Genomic DNA, 18,620 nt, shown 5'->3' with positions numbered 1-18,620 from the left:
AATACAAGTTTTATTGTTTTGTAAAACTTGTACTATTATTCGGCATGTGACGATGCACAGCATCTGGTGAGAGACTTGTTTATTAGCTCCTGGTGACTACTTACCAATGGCGCTATGTGATGAAAGTTTTCGAGTTTCTGTAACAGAACTAGATTAGAACATGATTAGTTTCAGGGTATTAACATGTTTTGTTCTAAATGCCCAGTGAAAGCAGCACTAATATCACAAAGTAGGAGGGTTTGTACTTTTGTATGTTTGAAATGAATAAACTGGAAAGCTACTGAACTGAATTCAGAAATTCTTTCCTCATTAAAATGCAGATTGAGTGTGTATTGATATAATTTGCCCGCATGGCAGTAAGGTTCATGCGAGTCATCAACATAAGTTTATAATACAGGCGTACGATGTGATTGAAGAGTATCCAACATGCTTTAGATCTGTTGTTTGAAAGTTATTAATTAAATAATATGTTATTTGGTGTATCGGTCGCAGATGAGTTAAAAGTGTCTACCTTATAATATTGCTATTATTGTTCTGCCTACGCCAATATCTCATCAAATAATTTCATCTATGGCTAAATATCAACCCAAATTAAAGATGTCACAACGAGGTCAACAATGCCAGCCCCCCTAGACAAAACGCACTTTTTGATCGAATCGAAAATCGAATCCGTCAAAACTCCATACAAAAAAGGGGCTTTTCGACCACTTTTCGACTGGTTTGCGATTATAATTTGCACTTTGTCTAGACCCACAGGAGAGGTTTTAAATCCAACAACCTTTATACTGTTTTTATCCATTTAGATTCCTAGTATTACTTGGTGTTGAAAAAATAAATAATGTGTTATTATATTCCGCTGTTCGCCTCTGCTCGCCTGATTCCAGTAACTTACGCAACCGTAGCAAGGGCATACCTATTTTGTTTTTTGGGATTTGCTGTCATTTTTCCCAGTTGTTTGTATGATGCCGTAACGGTGCCGAACTTACTCGTAGGTCAAGGTTTATTAACTTAAACTTGAAATTATTCAGGTGAGACTATGTTTTGTCATGTCAGCAGCTGATGTAGATGGTAGGAGAAAAATATACATAAGCTAGTCTACGAGAAGCCTCGTAAAGGTCACATTTTAGATACCTACTGTTGGGTTTAAGGCCTTTATCAGGAAGTGAAATTGGTTAAGCTTTTATGCTTAGTAAGAAAATTAAAGTTATATTTAATATAGTTTTAGATTAGTAATACCAGCCCCCCTAGACAAGTAGCACTTTTTGATCGAATCGAAAATTGGATAAGTTATAACTTCATATAGAAAAAAGAAGGCTAATCGACCATCCTTCGACTGGTTTGCGATTTTAAAGTGAATTTTGTCTAGACCCACAGGGCATAAAGGTAGTAGAAGAGTAGATAAACGATTTAGTCTAGCAAATAAATCTTGCTGTCGAGCTTCAAGAGGTAAGTATATAGCTACGACTGTTTTCCTTAGGTCATTAGTTTAACCACCAAGGCCAGGTTATTTTATGAGTTTTTAAAGTGGATTTTTGCCAGGTATGTTTAAGGAACGATACCTTACTACCCCCAACTCAACATACTAAAAAATTACATGTTACCTGATCCTGACGTGGAGGTCACCATGTGGTAAGAACATGGTGGAGATTCTGTATTTTGAGGGTCGGCCTCGAGCCCTGCTAAGAAAAGCCAGAAAGGTCATTTCGAGGTGCTAAGCAGGTACCTTTTGCTGTGGTGAGAAACGGGACAGCAAAGATTTAGCCTAGTTTACCACCATAGCCACCCTGGTTGAAGTCGTTGCAAAGGCTGCTGGTGAATCTCTGTGGGGTCTCTGGATATCCAGTTTCCCGAACTTTTGGAATATTTACGTTTGGATTTGAACCCAGGAGATGCCACTTAAGTAGGTTGTTTTCCCCGTAAATTGACCTAGATCGTCAGATAAATTTGATTGAATCGACCTGGGAGATAATATTTTGCGCTGTCAGAGCTATTTTTACCCGACTGAACCGAAGGGAGGTGATGTTTTTCAAGTTGAAAAGTTAGAGAGACAGTTCCAATAGAGGCTCTGAATGTGCCCCTTTCTCCCTTAGTTTCGAGTATAGGCTATGCTTTGATTGTCCGATAGCAAAATTAGTGAACGCACATGAAATGAATGAAAGAATGAGAAATCCCCCATCGCTGATTATGATTTCTGATATTTTTTTTTTTAGACATCCAGATGGTTGTTAAGAGATGCTGAGCTGGAGTCTTGTGATGAGCCCTCACTGGAGATCAAGCTTACCGTTATAGGCATTTGTTGAGTCGTATAGATTTCGTATTTACCGACAAAATCCTTAGAGATGATGACTTGTTGAACCTGAGTTCACGTAATTGACAAGGTTTAAAGTGTTCCAGAAGATAAAATGTTACACTAACCTTCCGTTCTAGTAGTTGCTGTCTCGTCTGGTTTGTCAAAGGTGACGAGGTTTAGTAAGTAGTTTGTGATTGTATTAATGTTTTTCGGTATGCAGTAGAGAACGAGAGATTGATAATTTTAGGGTACCTTGACAAGACATGCGGAGAGGCCGGCGGTGTCTCTGTGATCGGTATCTACATCCAGATTTAGAATTTAGCATTCAACTACTTCAGATCGGATCAATACTTACATAATTGTATCTACTGATTAGGACGTTTAACGGAATAGGTTGTTTGGTCTGTCCTTCTTGCGAAGGAATATTGTGAGGAGCAGGCTCATGCTGAGCGGTGCCTTATCTGGTAATTTCAGCATTTCGGTTTATTTGGTCAGCGTTAGACAGTCAAGAGTGTTAAAACGCTGAATAAAGCACGGCGTTGAAGGGAGACAAGCACCGGCTTGGAGGTGAATGGCAGACGCATCCCTGGAACCATTGTCAGGTAACAGGTTGACCTCCGCAGTCTGATAACGCCTGCCACTGCCTAAGATACGCTCAAAGGCAGCCTCCGTAGAATTTGCTGAGTGAAAAGTCACTTGACTTTGCTGTTCTTATTTGGTCAGCGCTAGACAGTCAAGAGTGTTAAGACGCTGAATAAAGCACGGCGTTGCAGGTGCAGGGGCAAGCACCGGCTTGGAGGTGAATGGCAGACGCATCCCTGGAACCATTGTCAGGTAACAGGTTGACCTCCGCAGTCTGATGACGCCTACCACTGCCTAAGATACGCTCAAAGGCAGCCTCCGTAGAATTTGCTGATTGGATGGTCATTTGACTTATTGGTCGTCAAGGGGACCTGGAGGGACTGATTTGGAATCCTTGGCTTTTTGTTTTACTTATTAGTATTTGACGATTTGTAAGAACTAATTTAATCAGTCTTAGCAAATAAAGATATTATTATGTTTTGATTTTGCTTGAAGTGACCGGCTAGAGAACCAAGGTCGGATTATTTTTTTAGATATCACCAGTACGAGCACAGGGTGATTTTGCCGAACAAAAATCCAGCACTGGGAGGGTGCTCCTCGCGCAATGCTTATTAGGAATTTTAGCCAGGATACGCTCGTGACATGTTCAAATTCAAATTCAAAAACGTTTATTGCATGTCACATTACAATTTATATGTTGTTGCAAAATAGAAGTATACATGTTCGATGCACTTAGCACATTTTGTCATACTTATTAAGTTTCTTGATTTGCAAAAAACATTAGAATTTAATAATTCAAGCTGTAAGCTGGCTCAGTGTTGGGGGAGGCCACCCAGTCTACTATTAGTTGTAGTTTAAAGTGCTTTGTTGATGTGGTAAAGCATTTGTAGGTGCTTTATTTTATGAGCACAATGAACCTTTTTAAATGGGTATTTATTAAGAAACTCGTACCAGAAAGAGTTATCGTTCGATTGTGGTGATGCTAACAACGTATTTTGATTGGTAATGTTTGCGATTGGGGCTGACGGGGCCGCCGTTAAAATTGTATAAGATGGTTGTGGGTACGTTATTCAATCTATTTATACAATATAGAGATTCGCGAGAATGCTCATTTGATTGAAAAGAGTGTTAAAGCTATCAGAATCCCACGTACCTCGTTTCATCCGTTTTGAATCTCGCCGGGGTCCGAGTTTCTCCGGTATCCGACGCTCTGGGTCCACCTGCTCGTCGTCCGGAAGACACTCGTCCCCTTTAGCGCCAACCACCTTCACGTACATGTCGTTCGCGGTCACAACGCGCGGTCAATTGCACTTTTTAATTTTAAACTTAGTATAAGTTGAGAAATAAATTATTTCGGTAAAAATCTGAGCAGAGTTTCTGCTTACGATGTTGCTAGTTTGGAAGTTAAAGACGCTATGAAGAACTCCGAGCAAGCTCGCCCCCAGGTGACTAAAATGGCGGCAAACGGAAGTAAGTCAAATCAATTCCTATTAAATAATTGCGGAAATGACGTCATTTAAGTTATAAAATGGTAAAAAACTACACCGGAAGTAGACGCATCTCTCTCACCAGATGCTGTGCATCGTCACATGCCGAATAATACAGCGAATTTGAATTTTGACGTTTGCATTATTGTGAAGATAGGAACGCATGTTTTAAAAATAAAAATACAGCTGACTGAACGACGACGAACGAAAGTTTTGTTTCAGTCGTGTCAGTGAGAAAGAAAATGGTAATTTTGTTCTAAATATGGCGAATATCGCTAGCCCTTTACCATATCTTATCAAAAGAGAGTATGGCTTTTTACCAGACTTTAAGTCGCATTTATATAAAAAGCGTCTCGATGCCGCTAAAAACCTGTATCGCCGGGACTTGGTGTGTCATTTTGGATGTGTAAATGCTATTGAGTTTTCGAGCAATGGCGAATTACTCGTATCAGGTAATTTATTTTTATTTATTCCGTATTGCTGCTTACTTTTTGAATTGATTTGTGTTATGTATTTAAATAGTCCTTGTACCACATTCAGGTTTCTCTGGTTGTTGTCCCTATCAACTATCAGTTTACTGTGGACCAAAAATAAATAACAACTAAATTAATGAACTCACAGACACTCAGCAACAGTAAAATTTGTCTTTATTATCGGTTATTTTACTGATAGGAATATTATACTACCTATTATTTAAATAGGAAGAAAGATTGCTTATGAAGTTTAAATAAATTAATCATCTTCTCCACTAGACCCCTTAGGTGAATAAGTTATTCAGAAGATATGTCTGAATTACATGATTTCAATAATGCTTGTCCTTTTAAGTAATTAGAAAAACCTGATGGTTAATCTATGAGACCAACTCATTAGAAAAAACCTTCTGTATTTTATGCTGTTGGTTTTTTAGATAAAGAAATAAATTGTTGATTTACTTTAGCACATAATCGCAGGATTTAACCGGTTTCTACTTTAAAAGTAACTTGTATTATCAATTACTTTTATTATTAGTATTATGTGTTCAGTAGTAACTAGTAAACATTGTTGATGTAAGTACCAGCATTCATGTTCTGAATGGAACATGATACAAGCTGAGTAGGAGCCATTTTGGTTAAATAAATTATGTATGTAATTTAAATTGTGTAAAACATTTGTTTGAACCAAATAACAATTTTTCTTACTTTTCTTTCTTTCTATCTTGTATTTTGTACTTCTATTAGGTGGAGATGACCGCAGGGTGATGCTATGGAAGTTTGGTCAAGCCCTACTTGACCATGGCAAGCCTGAGGCAATGAAAGCTGGCCACCAGTCCAATATATTCTGCCTTGACATCACCAGTGACAACCAGAAGATTTATTCAGGGGGCAATGATGATGTTGTAAGTTCAATAGGGCAGTTTTGATTTTATTCCCTTGTCTGAAAGCCCAAAAACGACAAAAAATAGAACTTGCTTTGTCCATTTAAGAGTCAAGGAAGTATAATATGTAACTGCATTTAATAATACTTAAAATTTTGTTGAAGTAGTCATACTTTACGTCTAAACAAATATTTAAATGTCCATGTTTCTCGCTCGTCAGGTAATAGTCCACGATTTAGAAAGCAAGTGTCCGTTGGAGGTGCTACAGCATCAACGAGCAGTGTGCAGCCTCAGCATTTCACCATCCGATGACCGAGTTGTTGCCACAGCTGGCAACGATGGAAGATTGTTAATTTTCGACACTCGAATATCTTTATATCGTGAGTGCTTGTAATATTGGTTTGTTCTCATTTTTATGTTAATTTTACAAAATAAGTTATTGATACAATAATTATACAAACCTTCATCTAATCCTAATGTATTGGAAAACTGCCAAGAACACTTCAGTCTATCTAACTCATAAACAAACAGAGGTCAAAAGTGATTAAAATTTTAAATGTTGGTTGTGTTGTAGTTTTGAAGGTGAAATGCATATGATTTGAATGAAAAAAAAAAAGTATATTTGAGTAAACCAACTCAAAATTATGACTAGTACCTAATGAATTATGTTAGGCGTATTGTGTGCAAGTTTCATAGTCCACCTTTTATTGTTTTGCTTTTAAATTGCTAGCAGGCCTAAAGGCGTAAGACGATACACTTCCATGGACAGTAAGGCTTATTTTGCGGGAACCTGGTAGCATTGGTGTCAGTGGCGGCGTAGCATGGGTTGGCACCCGGGGCGATCCCCCCCTCCCTCGTCCTAAGGCACCCCCTGGTAACTCCCAGGATTTTGGGGTTGCCTACCGATTCGAAGATTGAAAGACATAGACCGTAGACTTGCCATGCAGATGCGCCAGTGACTACTAATCTGTGCGACTTTTGTCACCCCCCTGATGCTAGGCTCCGCCCCCACCCCCTTACGCCGCTACTGATTGGTGTTCTATAATACTATATCAACTAGAGTCCTTCTATGTGGAAGCCGATTATTTTTTCGTCGAAACCCTTTCGTGGAGAGTAGACCTTTCTATCCTAGGGCAGCTATGGACTAATCCTCTACAAGATGATGACCAACACAAACTTCCACAGAGTCACTAGTGCTGTCGCGCAGCAGGAAACCATTCCACGGCGTGATGTTCCACCCACAGCAGATGGGCGTACTGGTGTCGGCCAACGCTCGCGACGGCGTGGCTCTTTGGGACCTGCGCCGGCCTCAGCAGTAAGTTTTTTGATCACCCGCTAAGATGCGCGCCGTGATAAAATCTTATCGACGATTTTAGACGACAATTGTGAAAGCTTATAGCGGAAAAACGATAAAATAGCGCAATAAAAGCCTACCTCAGCGCGCTTCTTAGGCCTGTAGATACAATTTATCGCTTGCTTGGCTAGGCTGTTATAAAAGTGCTTCTTCCCAGTATCAATTCTACCACAGCTTTAGCACATTAAATGAACCAGTGCTAAGAAGATGCAGTGCAAGAAACTTGATCACTACTTGTTAGGCTTTGAATGAGCTGCAACATTTTAAAAGTTTCAGCCGAATGTCTCGCGCTTGCACACTTATTGCTGTCTGTACCTTGTGGTGTCCAAAATAAATGTTCTTTTAATTTTTTTTGTACAATAAGGCAGTAAAGCTAAAGATATTATTTTGCTCTACTTACCAAACTCTTTCCAGCCCCGTCGTCCGATACGCAGGCCGCCGCGGCACTTGCCAGAACAGTATGAGCGTGCGTTTTAATTCTGCGGGCACCCACGTACTAGCACTCAGAAGGCGCCTACCACCTGTCCTATACGCAGTACATTCCCCGGAGCCGGTGGCAGAGTTCTACCACCAGGACTACTACAATTCTTGTACTATGAAGAGCTGCTGCTTCGCGGGGGAAGGAGACCAGTATGTGATGTCTGGGTCCGATGATTTTAACCTGTATATGTGGAAGATACCTGATGGTGGAGGGGAGGGTGAGTTCCAAGGACTTTTTATTACAGACAATGTAGCTTTCTATTTAAGTCGACTGTAAAAAAAGGACAGAAGCGGCGCGAACGCGGGCCCGCGCTGTTGTATTACTATGGCGGCCATATTAGCATGACACACCGGACGCAGGGCGGTAGCAGCGCGTTGAAAGCGGTTTTCGAATATTTAAATTTTTGACAACCGCCCGCGTTACAACTGCTTTGAAACTGCGCTGCTATCAGTATGCTTCGCCGCGCTGCAACTGACCCGCACTGCTTCTGACCCGCGTTTGGTCTGTGGAAGCCTTTACAGCTCCATTATCCAGCCTAAAATGTTTTGAACTGAGGCAAAACTAAAAAAAAGGGTTTTATTTGTGAAGTTGCCTGTTGATTAGTAAGATGTGTTCACAAAAACCAATTATGCGTTTCAAATCAAATTACTCATCAATAGAATAACTCGCGCTTTGTTCAACAAATTTTATTTTACAAAGCGCCCCCTTTACATTGGCATCCCTTTTAGATTGTCGCGTGGGGTAGCCGCCCCAGTTTGCCCCTCATTAGATCTTAGTGCCTGCTATTGTCAGACATTGTTGGCAAAAAAAAATATACTTCGGTCACCAGGCGGTCGTCATTAGACGTGCGCGCCGCCGCGGCGCGCCGCCGCCTTAAGGAGTCAGCGCGCCGCCGCCGCCGCCGCCGGTAGTTTAAAATTCGCGCCGAGACAAAACCCGCAAGAGAGTACAAGTTTAAAATCAATCTTATGTGAAGCGGGCAACGGAGCTGGCAGATATTGACAACCATCTTTGCTTAGGGCACGGTCTCCTTAACTTAGTTACGGTTGATGGAATAAATAAAACACCCGAAGTGTTAAGTCTTGTGACGAAATGCAAGAAAGTAGTAAAAAAAGTCAGGTATCGTTTGCCAGAATTGGAGAAAGAGGCAGAAAATGAACAAAAGTTTTTAAGCTCTTTGGAGACTGTTTCTCAAGTGATAGAGGAAGATGAAAACGATCATGGATGCATTATTAGACTGTAGGTTTATGAAGCTTGGAGAAGTTGACCTCTATCTGACTGCTAACGAATTAACTCCAGCTGGTTTCTTGGCAGAATATACCAAAGAATTAATCCCTTAGGCCCAGAACAGACGGTGAAACGCAACTGCAACGAAACTGCAACTTTGTGATGATTCTGATGAATGAAACTGAAACTGAAAGTTTCAAACTGGTCGCGTCATGTGTGGTCTCTCAACGGACGCTATGGCAGAAACTTAGATGCAACTCAAAAGTAACTTGTAGTTGCAGTTTCGTTGCAGTTGCGTTTCACCGTCTGTTCTAGGCCTTACTATGAACATAATCAACCATTATTACACCAGGAGGGTCACCAGGAAGAAGCGAGTACAAGTTCGTTCGTTCGTTCGTTACAGCCGAAAGACGTCCACAGCTGGAGAAAGGCCTCCCCCAAGGATATCCACAAAGACCGGTCCTGCGCCGCTCGCATCCAGGCACTTCCCGCGACCTTCACCAGATCGTCGGTCCACCTAGTGAGAGGCCTGCCCACGCTACGTCTTCCGGCTCGTGGTCGCCACTCAAGAACTTTCCTGCCCCAGCGGCCATCAACTCTTCGAGCTATGTGCCCCGCCCACTGCCACTTGATTTTAGCGATTCTGCGGGCTATGTCAGTCACTCTGGTTTTCCTACGGATCTCCTCATTTCTGATTCGATCACGCAGGGAAACTCCGAGCATAGCATGCTCCATCGCTCTTTGGGTGACCTTGAGCCTTCTTATGAGGACCATAGTAAGCGACCACGTCTCAGATCCGTATACCTACCATCACTGGCAACACACACTGGTCAGACTTTTGACTTGAGACACTGCGGTATTTCGGACGTCAGAATAAATAAATAAATAAATAAATCTTTGGACAATTTCACACAGCGCCAGCTAGCCCCAAAGTAAGCAACTTAATGCTTGTGTTATGGGTGCTAGCTTAACGGATATACTACTTATATACTTTTTTTTTTAAATACATAAATATTATACATAGTCACACCCAGACCCGTCACAGAAATTAAAATTCATCATATCAATTTCTGCCCGGCCGGGAATCGAACCCGGGACCTCTCGGCATAGTAGTCCGTTCTGAACCACTACACCAAACGGCCGACAAGAATATTGCGAAGCTTCCCGAACGCTGCCCAGCCGAGCCAAAGTACAAGTTTCAATACTTCCCAACTCTCGCGCAAATACAGCATGCAACACTGACAGTTCTCATGGTTCCGGCTTCGATGATGCTGTTGACCAGAAAGCTTGGAAATACCTAGCTACTGCTGATCCTGCGAAACTTGAAGACGGCGTCATCTTGTCCTACTGGCAAACCAGACAATCTGACTACCCGCGATTATCGTCATTAGCACAGGCTCTGTTATGTATTCCAGCAACCAGCACTCCTAGCGAAAGAGTGTTTTCAGTTGCTGGATTGCTTTTAACAGCCAAAAGGTCCCGGCTGAGTCCATTTAGGGTGAATAAAATATGTACTGCACTAATAATTTTGTGCACGACAACTATAAAAGTTGCAAACAAAATATTTCTATCAAGAAAAGTGATTGAGTCATCTTATTAGTTTACTTAATAAAGTTCTTTCGTTTAAGGGTGGTTTTTCATTATACTCGTACGTCTTAATATGCAAAGTTGAAAAATCCCACGCCGCCGGCGTTACGCCGCCGCCGTGGATTTTTTCGTGGCGCGCCGCCGCCCGATTTTTTTCAACCGGCGCGCACGTCTAGTCGTCATTACCCATGTATGAATATGCGTTCTACTTATTCACCCAGGATATTCCCGTTTGCAGAAATGACGGTGCAGCAACCGCACGTAGTGCTATACGGCCACCGGTCCATCGTCAACCAGGTGCGGTACAACCAGCAGTACTGCCTCATCGCTTCGTCTGGGGTCGAGAAAATTATTAAGGTACACTATTTAAAAGAAGGAGAAAAACTTTCATGCATTATTTCTTCTGTCAAGTTAATTACAAAATTCAAATACAAAATTTCAGTCCTTGCATGTAAAAACGTACTAGACTTCCTTCCTTTTTAGTTTGAGTTTATGGACCGTCGGTCCATACCAGATATCTAGCAGTGGGTAAAGCAGGAGATCGTGCTTAAATTAATATACAACCGACTGATGAACATTATAGATGATGTCCCACCAAACTCAATGACAGGGGGGCGATACCATCGTTCAACTATATGGTTTCCAATATGGCAAAAATCGGAACCAGCGATCCGGTATTGACGGTGGCGCCCCACTGTCAATGTCATGGATAGGACAGTTCAGTATTTAGGAACTATACTCCATTGATTGTCGCCTGTCATTTGCTTCGCTTTGTTCTGGAGGGAAGTCGATCCTTAATTTCGAACCCTTCCTATGTTCTTTTGATTAATTTTGTTGCGGGTCCAATGACAGTTTCAACTTTCCTCTGGATTTCCAGGAGCACTTGGCCTTCATTGGTTGGGTTTTTATGGGCGGTCAAGCTGTAGATCCTGGCTACACAGGAGTTGCAGCGGTGGGAACGAGAGGTGGGAATAGTCCCTTTGACGAACATTACTAGATATAACTTATACTTTATACCTACAGGTGTGGTCTGCGCTCGAGTATCCTAAGATGCGCGGCTCGCTCTTGGAAGAGGCGCAGGGCTCCGATAACCCGCGAGAGATCTACAGCCACGAGGACTACGTCTCGCTAGTGCACCACAGCGGACAGGTGAGCTTACAAACCATAGATATCTACGAATAGGAAATCAAATCTAATCATTTTAATTGCAGAACAAAATGTCATCTTTATCCAGTATCTGAGTCAGTTAGATGATGTGATTCTTCTCAGCACCAGTCCATTTATGTTGGATATTTACAAGTGCCCTGGGCCTAAGTAATTAATAAATGATTTGATTAATTCATTATACCTACTCTACTCAATATTTTATGAGCTCACGGCAGACGGTGCAATAAAACGTGAGTGACGTCATAAAAACCTAGAGATGCGTGTCTTTTGTATGCGCACTTTATCGATAACAGTAGGTGGTGTATTTGAAATGTGACAGTAAAATGTTTATTGGTAGTACCTGACTAGTGACCTCGGTTGAATATCCATCTCTCATTCCAGTACATATCGCACAATTACGCGGAGCAGTCCACGAGCGAGGATCCTCGCATGATGGCGTATTTCGACTCGCTCGTACAACGCGAGCTGGAATGCCTGGCCGAAGAAACTGATTCCCTGGACGCTTCCAGCTCGGCTGGCACGCTGCATGACAACGGCTCCGACTCGTCCGATAGCGAGCAAATTGTGGTTGACTTCCTGCCATTGCCGCCCAAGAGAGGTCAGTGACACAGAATACCTAATAGCTCCAACATAAGAGTCGCTTCGCAAACACATTTCTCACTACTATATTAAACTAGCGGCCGCCCGTTTTAGCCCCTTAAGGGTGGAGTTTCGTCAAATCCGTTCTAAGTGAGCACCTACATTCTAAAAGGAACCCTCATGCAAAATTTGAGACTCCAAGCATTTGTAGTTTCTGAGATTTCGTGATGAGTGAGTGAGTCAGTGACCTTTCGCTTTTATAGATATATAAGGACATGCATGCTACCATTGAGACACCAACAAGAGTTACTAATCACTCTCAAACATGCATAGACAATATTATTACTAATATAAAAAAATACCAAGTTGAAGTATTGGATGTAGGATTGTCAGATCATACATGTCAATTAATGACAATTGCCGCAAATCGAAGCTTCTATGAAAAGTCGTGGTACATTTATAAATATTCGGATAGGTGTTTGGAAATATTTTTGAAATACATATCTCAATTTAATTTCAAAGATGTTTATATGGAAGTAAATCCAAATTATGCATACAAAAATTTTTTTGATATATTTGAACTTGTTTTTAAACTCTGTATCCCAATCGCTAAAATAAAAATGACATACAATAAATCTCCAAATTGGAAAACAAAAGGAATATCAGTAGCTAGCAAAAATAAAAGAAAATTATATTTACAGAATAGGAAAAGAAATTGTCTAGCCTCAAAAATCATTTATAAAAAATACTGTAAAATCTTGAAATCAGTAACAAGACAATCAAAAAGAAATACAAATAATAGATATATAAATCGCAGTGAGAATAAAAGTAAAGCTACGTGGCAAGTAATAAAACAAAACACAACAAAAATAAATACAATAAATGAAACAATACATACTATAAAAAAGGACAATGAATTAATTAACAATCCATATGACATAGCCAAATCATTAAATGACCATTTTATTAATACAAATAATCAACAATTGACTAAATCAAACTGTACATACAAACCTCTAATCAACTCAAGTTTAGACAGCATTTTTATGACTCCTGTTACTGTCTCTGAAGTAAAAAACATCGTAAGAGAGTTTAAAAACAAAAAAAGTACAGGTTACGATAAAATACCAATGACATTAATTAAATCTAGTATAGACTTTATAGCTGAACCTCTTGCCCATATAATAAACTTAATGTTTGAAACGGGAATATTTCCAGATGATCTGAAAAAAGCTCTGGTAAAACCTCTCCACAAAAAAGGACCAAAGGACGAACACGAAAATTACAGACCTATAGCATTATTACCTAACTTTTCTAAATTATTCGAGAAGATAATAGCAAAAAGGTTAACAGCATATTTAAATAAAAATAATATCTTAAGTACTAACCAATTTGGATTCCAAAAAGGAAAAAATACAACAATAGCTATATATAACATTTTACAGAAAATATGGACAGATATTGACAATAAAAAAACCTGCATTGGATTGTTCCTAGACTTGTCTAAAGCCTTTGACTGTGTGGTACATGACATATTATTAAAACAACTCAATCATATAGGTATACGAGGGAATGCCCTTAATCTTTTAGAATCTTATCTGACAAACAGATTTCAAGCGACAATCTTAGACACATATGATGAAAATACTAAGACAATCAAGCAGGTGCAGTCTAATTTTGAAAAAATAATTCTAGGCGTACCGCAAGGCAGTGTATTGGGACCTCTCCTATTTCTGATATATATCAATGAGCTTCCCTTAATAGCCAGTCACCTGTGCGTCATGTATGCTGATGATGCCTCAATATTTATATCTAAGGAGGGATTGGATGATGGTGGTTTTGTTGATGAAATATACAATACGCTAAATAGGGTTATAAATTGGTTAGCATCTATAAATTTGAAAGTAAATTTAGGAAAGACCAAATTTGTTGAATTTAAGAACTACAAAAAAGAACCACTACAATTTAATGTTAATATAAACGGAACGAAAATTGAACAAGTTAGTGATACACGATTTTTGGGAGTCACTGTTGATACAAATTTAAATTGGAAAGCACATATCGAATCCATTAATAAAAGAATCTCTAGTAGTTGTTATGCTATCTCAATATTGACAAATATATCATCAATTGACGTTGCGAAAAACGCTTACTATGGATATGTGTACCCCCTCTTGACTTATGGCATAATTTTTTGGGGTAACTCTGTAAATGTTGAGTCCACTTTTATACTCCAAAAAAAATGTCTGCGTATTATGTATAATATAAATAAATATGTATCATTAAGAAATGTATTCAAAGACTATAAATTCTTAACTGTGACGTGTATATATATACTAGAAATATGTGTTTTTGTCAAAGACCATAAATATTTGTTTTGTAAAAAAAGTGATACTAAGCACAATCTACGTTCGCAACATAAATATAATATGTGTGTTGTAAAACCCTCTAGTTACATTTATGAAAAAAGTACATACGTAACTGGAATAAAAATATTCAATCGATTGCCAAATAATATAAAACAATTAGAGGGAATCAAATTTAAACGAACGCTCAAAGACTGGTTATTTGACAAATCTTTTTATAATTTAAATGAATATTTTAATGTAATGTAATGAATAATTTTATAATAACTGACATTGCAAAATAATAATCCAATTAATAATTAATTATGTTTTTGACAATTTATATTGTACGTCCGAAATGGATAAATTGTGTACTTTAGCATTATGTGCCTTTTATGTAACACCACTGTATCAACACAATTAACAATAAATGCTTATCTTATCTTATCTTATCTAAGGTGTTATTTTTTGTACTGATCATACTTTACCAACGCATCTAATAAAATCATACAAATACAACCCGTGTTTTAAAAAAAAATTCAGGCTAGTTTTCGAGTAAAACGACAAAGAATGTTTCGAAAAAAATAAAAAATAAATCATCCTTTGAGCGCGGTGAGTATTCGTTTGTACGCACTATCGTAGTAGCCGGCCGAGGGCAACGACCTGCCACGTGCCGCGCCGCGTGAGTCGGCCATATTGATATCGCTCGCTGCCATGCCAGTCGCTCCGCGCCCACAGCCCGCGCCGAGCCGCCGATCGGCATGCGGGAGCGCAACAACATAAATAATCGTCCCAGTCCGTCCAATGCGCCCAAACGTATTGCAGTGTATGTGTGATTTATTACAATGCCGCGCTTGATCAATAACAAAACGCAGGTGAAATTATGTTTCGCGCACACTAACTGGCCGACGAGAAACATTGACGAGTCGAAAACCTTCATTGCTTGTTTGGAGCCGCGCAGCGCTTCAGGGAGCGCAGCCGTATCCTGACTTGACGAGATTCCGTGCGCTTCGAGGACGAAGTTCTGGATTTCAATTTCAATCACCGGCACAGTGCTGGCGGTACCCAGATGCGAGCGCCGCAGACGGCGGCTTTTGCGTAAAAATACGGAATGCCTTATCAAGGAGTTGTAGCCAAAGGGCCACGACCGCGACCTAGTTCTATCGATGGTTATTGCGGAAGTCTACCTAGGTACATACCTACAGTGTGATTTGGACAGATGAGTGCTTGTTTACGCGAAAGGGACTTTTTCCGTAAAAAAGTTAGTGCGCGAATTGTGAATACAACATCCGACGTGGTGTCTAGTGAACAGCAAGCAAGTGTGCAGCCCGAAAGCATTACCTCAATTCGATCGTGGCTAGATTAGACAGTGCAAGACAGTGTTTACGTGAACATTCAACAAAGGCTTGACGTTCAAAATGTATTGTGATTAGTGTAATAATAACCTAGGAACTTTAAATAACAACATTCAAAATAGGTAAATGTGTGAATAAGTAAAATCAATGAATCTAAAGTGTGATGGCAAATCATAATTTAGGAATTAAAACCAGGAAAATTGATCAGTGAGTTTTATTTACAACACCTATTCATATTCAATATTAGGGTGCATTTCCACTGAAGCGAAGCGAAGTAGTAATAGGTATGTACCTATCAATTTTTTATTACGTCTCTAAATAAATTGCGTAGGCATTACGAAACCGTAGATATTGAATCCAATTTCTATCCTTTTTTAAATTTCTAGTTTAACGCGGATGATTCGCCTCGGTTCGTTGGAAAAGTCCCCCGCTATTACACTAATGAAAATACACTTATTTACCTACTTATGTAGCTAGATTTTGTTTCTCCCAGCGCGTAGTACCTATTAACATGACGTAACATCGTACATACTCACGAGTGATAATTTTTGGTAACGTAGGTTTAGTGTAATCTAACCTTTAGAAGTTATGTGTGTGAACGTTGAATGAATGCGCGCGGCCATTGTTCGTACTCGTATGAATGAAATGAGTAAAGAAAGAGAGAGAGGCAGTGAGTGAAGACAGGATGGTTGTAAAAATAATATCTTTTTTTTGTTAGGAAAAGTAAAAACAAAAACTAGCCTGAATTTTTTTTAAAAAACACTTGGGTTGTATTTGTATGATTTTATTAGATGCGTTGGTAAAGTATGATCAGTACAAAAAATAACACCTTATAGATTTAAGCTTCACTCTACGGACTTCTGATACGGATAAATTTTTGCTAGCTTTTTATCATTATAGATTATCCGGCTCGAAGGCCCATAATTAAATTTTTTGACGTTATGTTTTTGCTTCAGTGAATCCAAATGGAAACCGCAGTCAAAGATGTCCGAATCGTTTGGCGCGGCTGGTTGCGCCCCGGTATTCCAAAAACTCGCGGATGCAAAAACGGGGATCTGCAAGGTAGGTCACATAGAAACTTCCTAAGGGCTCTAACAGACTGATGACATAGAAGTGTAGCGGACGCGCATGCAATTTTGTAGCGTGTATCGTGCGCCATTTTGTCATTTGATTTCATAGTCCTGACGAGTATGTTTTTTTTTCTCATAGAGGATGGATTAAAACTAAAAGCCCTTAAATTCTTCTCATTCGCAATCGGTTTTGCTTCAAATTCTCACGCTGGCTTACATTGCCGTTATGTTTGCCGTTAGCGACGTGACCCAAATATGTAATAAGCCTAACAAACATACTTTTCTGTGACTAAACTACTTTTAGTTGCCGCAAGCCCCAACTAAATCTGAGAGATACGATTCTGATCTTTATTTTTTATGTATAAGAGTTGTTTTTGTTTAGCCACCTGTCGGATTTAGTACCAAGCCGCACGGCCGAAAGTCAAAATATTTTCATTTTCAGTTCACTCGTAGTCGATTGCGAAGGCAAAATGGCGCAATATACTTGAGCACGTGTTGGGATTGGGAGGTGAACTGCAAAAATTCGTTGTCGTACCTCGTATCATAAGGACGTAGTTCCTTACTCCGAGAATAAGACAATATTGTAGATATAGGTATATGCATGTTTTTTTATTTGATGTTTTTAACAAGCACTTGTACTTAACAATCCATTTGGTATTTATACAGTTTCTTAGAGAATCACATAAAGGTTCCAAGTTTTTTTACACTTTAATGAAGCTCATGAGTAGCAGTTTCTAGGAAAATTCAACTACATTTATCATTGTTTTCCAAAACTCATCATTTAAGTAATAAATTTCTTAAATTTTCCCAAAACCTATTCCAAGGGATCATTCAAATCCCCTGACGCCATATAGACACCCCGCAGACTACAGCCTTTTTGTCGGCGGAGCTAGCTAATAACTTGACTTACTTAAGGTCTTATGTCCCCTAGATGGGGCAGAGGGCGTCCACAACAGTCCTCCATCGCGTTCGGTCTTGAGCTTCGCGTTTGATCTCGCTCCAAGTCTTGCCGATCTTCTTCGCTTCGTCTGCTACAGTGCGCCGCCAAGTATGCTTGGGACGACCACGTTAGCGTTTTCCTTGGGGGTTCTGTCTAATAAAATCAGTACGAAACATCAATCAGTGAATATGTCAATCAGTTAGCATGTTTGAAAGGTTCGGTCGATTAAAAATCTGTAGTCTGCGGGGTGTTATAGAAAGAAAGGAAAAATGAGGAAAATCTCACCTATAAATGTGAGTGTTATTGCAGACGAAGCAAACAGTCCCGCTCATCCCTCGGCAAAGCGGGCAAAGGCGTCGCCAGTGCTAAGGGCAAGCGGCCCGCCGTGCGCCGGCCCCGCGGGCCCCGCCGGCCCGCCCCCCGGGCCCCGCTGCCGCGCGTCCGGGCCCACCACTCGTCGCGGCACGCCCGCGTGTCGGCCCCGTCGAGCGAGCGGACCGATTCCGATGAGCCGGCGCATGCTATGTTCAGGAATACTGGCAGGGTTAGTGACCTTTGACTTTGTGAATTTATTTATGCCTTTGAAAGACCCTCCCTTGTTATAGGTCCGTTATCATACAACAAGTGATGAAAATGTTAGATCTTTGGCCTGACCGCCGTCAAGGAAAGTTATCGAGTGTTGTAGCTAGGTTAATTTTCAGTATGGAGCTACAGTGATTATGGAGAGCTACAGTGCAGATGGCAGCGTTCAGAGCTAGTTAGGTTTCAAAGACAATAAATTCACAGTTACGCGGTCCTTTTA

General features: G+C 40.2%; 1 protein-coding gene across 2 annotated transcripts; it reads left to right on the top strand.

The window, feature by feature from the left end:
* Window positions 1–4,535: 4,535 nt before the first annotated feature.
* Window positions 4,536–18,382, top strand: LOC135080544 (DDB1- and CUL4-associated factor 5). Of its 2 annotated transcripts, none has more exons than XM_063975194.1 (10): window positions 4,536–4,811; window positions 5,577–5,734; window positions 5,934–6,093; window positions 6,899–7,028; window positions 7,482–7,765; window positions 10,601–10,719; window positions 11,386–11,511; window positions 11,911–12,127; window positions 16,765–16,870; window positions 18,128–18,382. In XM_063975194.1, exons 1-10 carry the CDS (start codon window positions 4,622–4,624, stop codon window positions 18,375–18,377), a joined length of 1,740 nt encoding a protein of 579 aa, XP_063831264.1. In that variant the 5' UTR covers window positions 4,536–4,621; the 3' UTR covers window positions 18,378–18,382. The 2 variants fall into 2 exon arrangements, with proteins under 2 accessions (XP_063831264.1, XP_063831265.1); XM_063975195.1 differs by lacking the exon at window positions 18,128–18,382 and adding an exon at window positions 17,321–18,101 and having other exon boundaries at window positions 4,537–4,811.
* The last annotated feature ends 238 nt before the right edge of the window (window positions 18,383–18,620 follow it).

This window comes from Ostrinia nubilalis, chromosome 18 (assembly GCF_963855985.1).
Source record: "Ostrinia nubilalis chromosome 18, ilOstNubi1.1, whole genome shotgun sequence".
Classification (NCBI taxonomy): Eukaryota; Metazoa; Arthropoda; class Insecta; order Lepidoptera; family Crambidae; genus Ostrinia; species Ostrinia nubilalis.
Note: the sequence above shows the minus strand (reverse complement) of the source record. Positions and strands in the feature narration are given on the sequence as shown.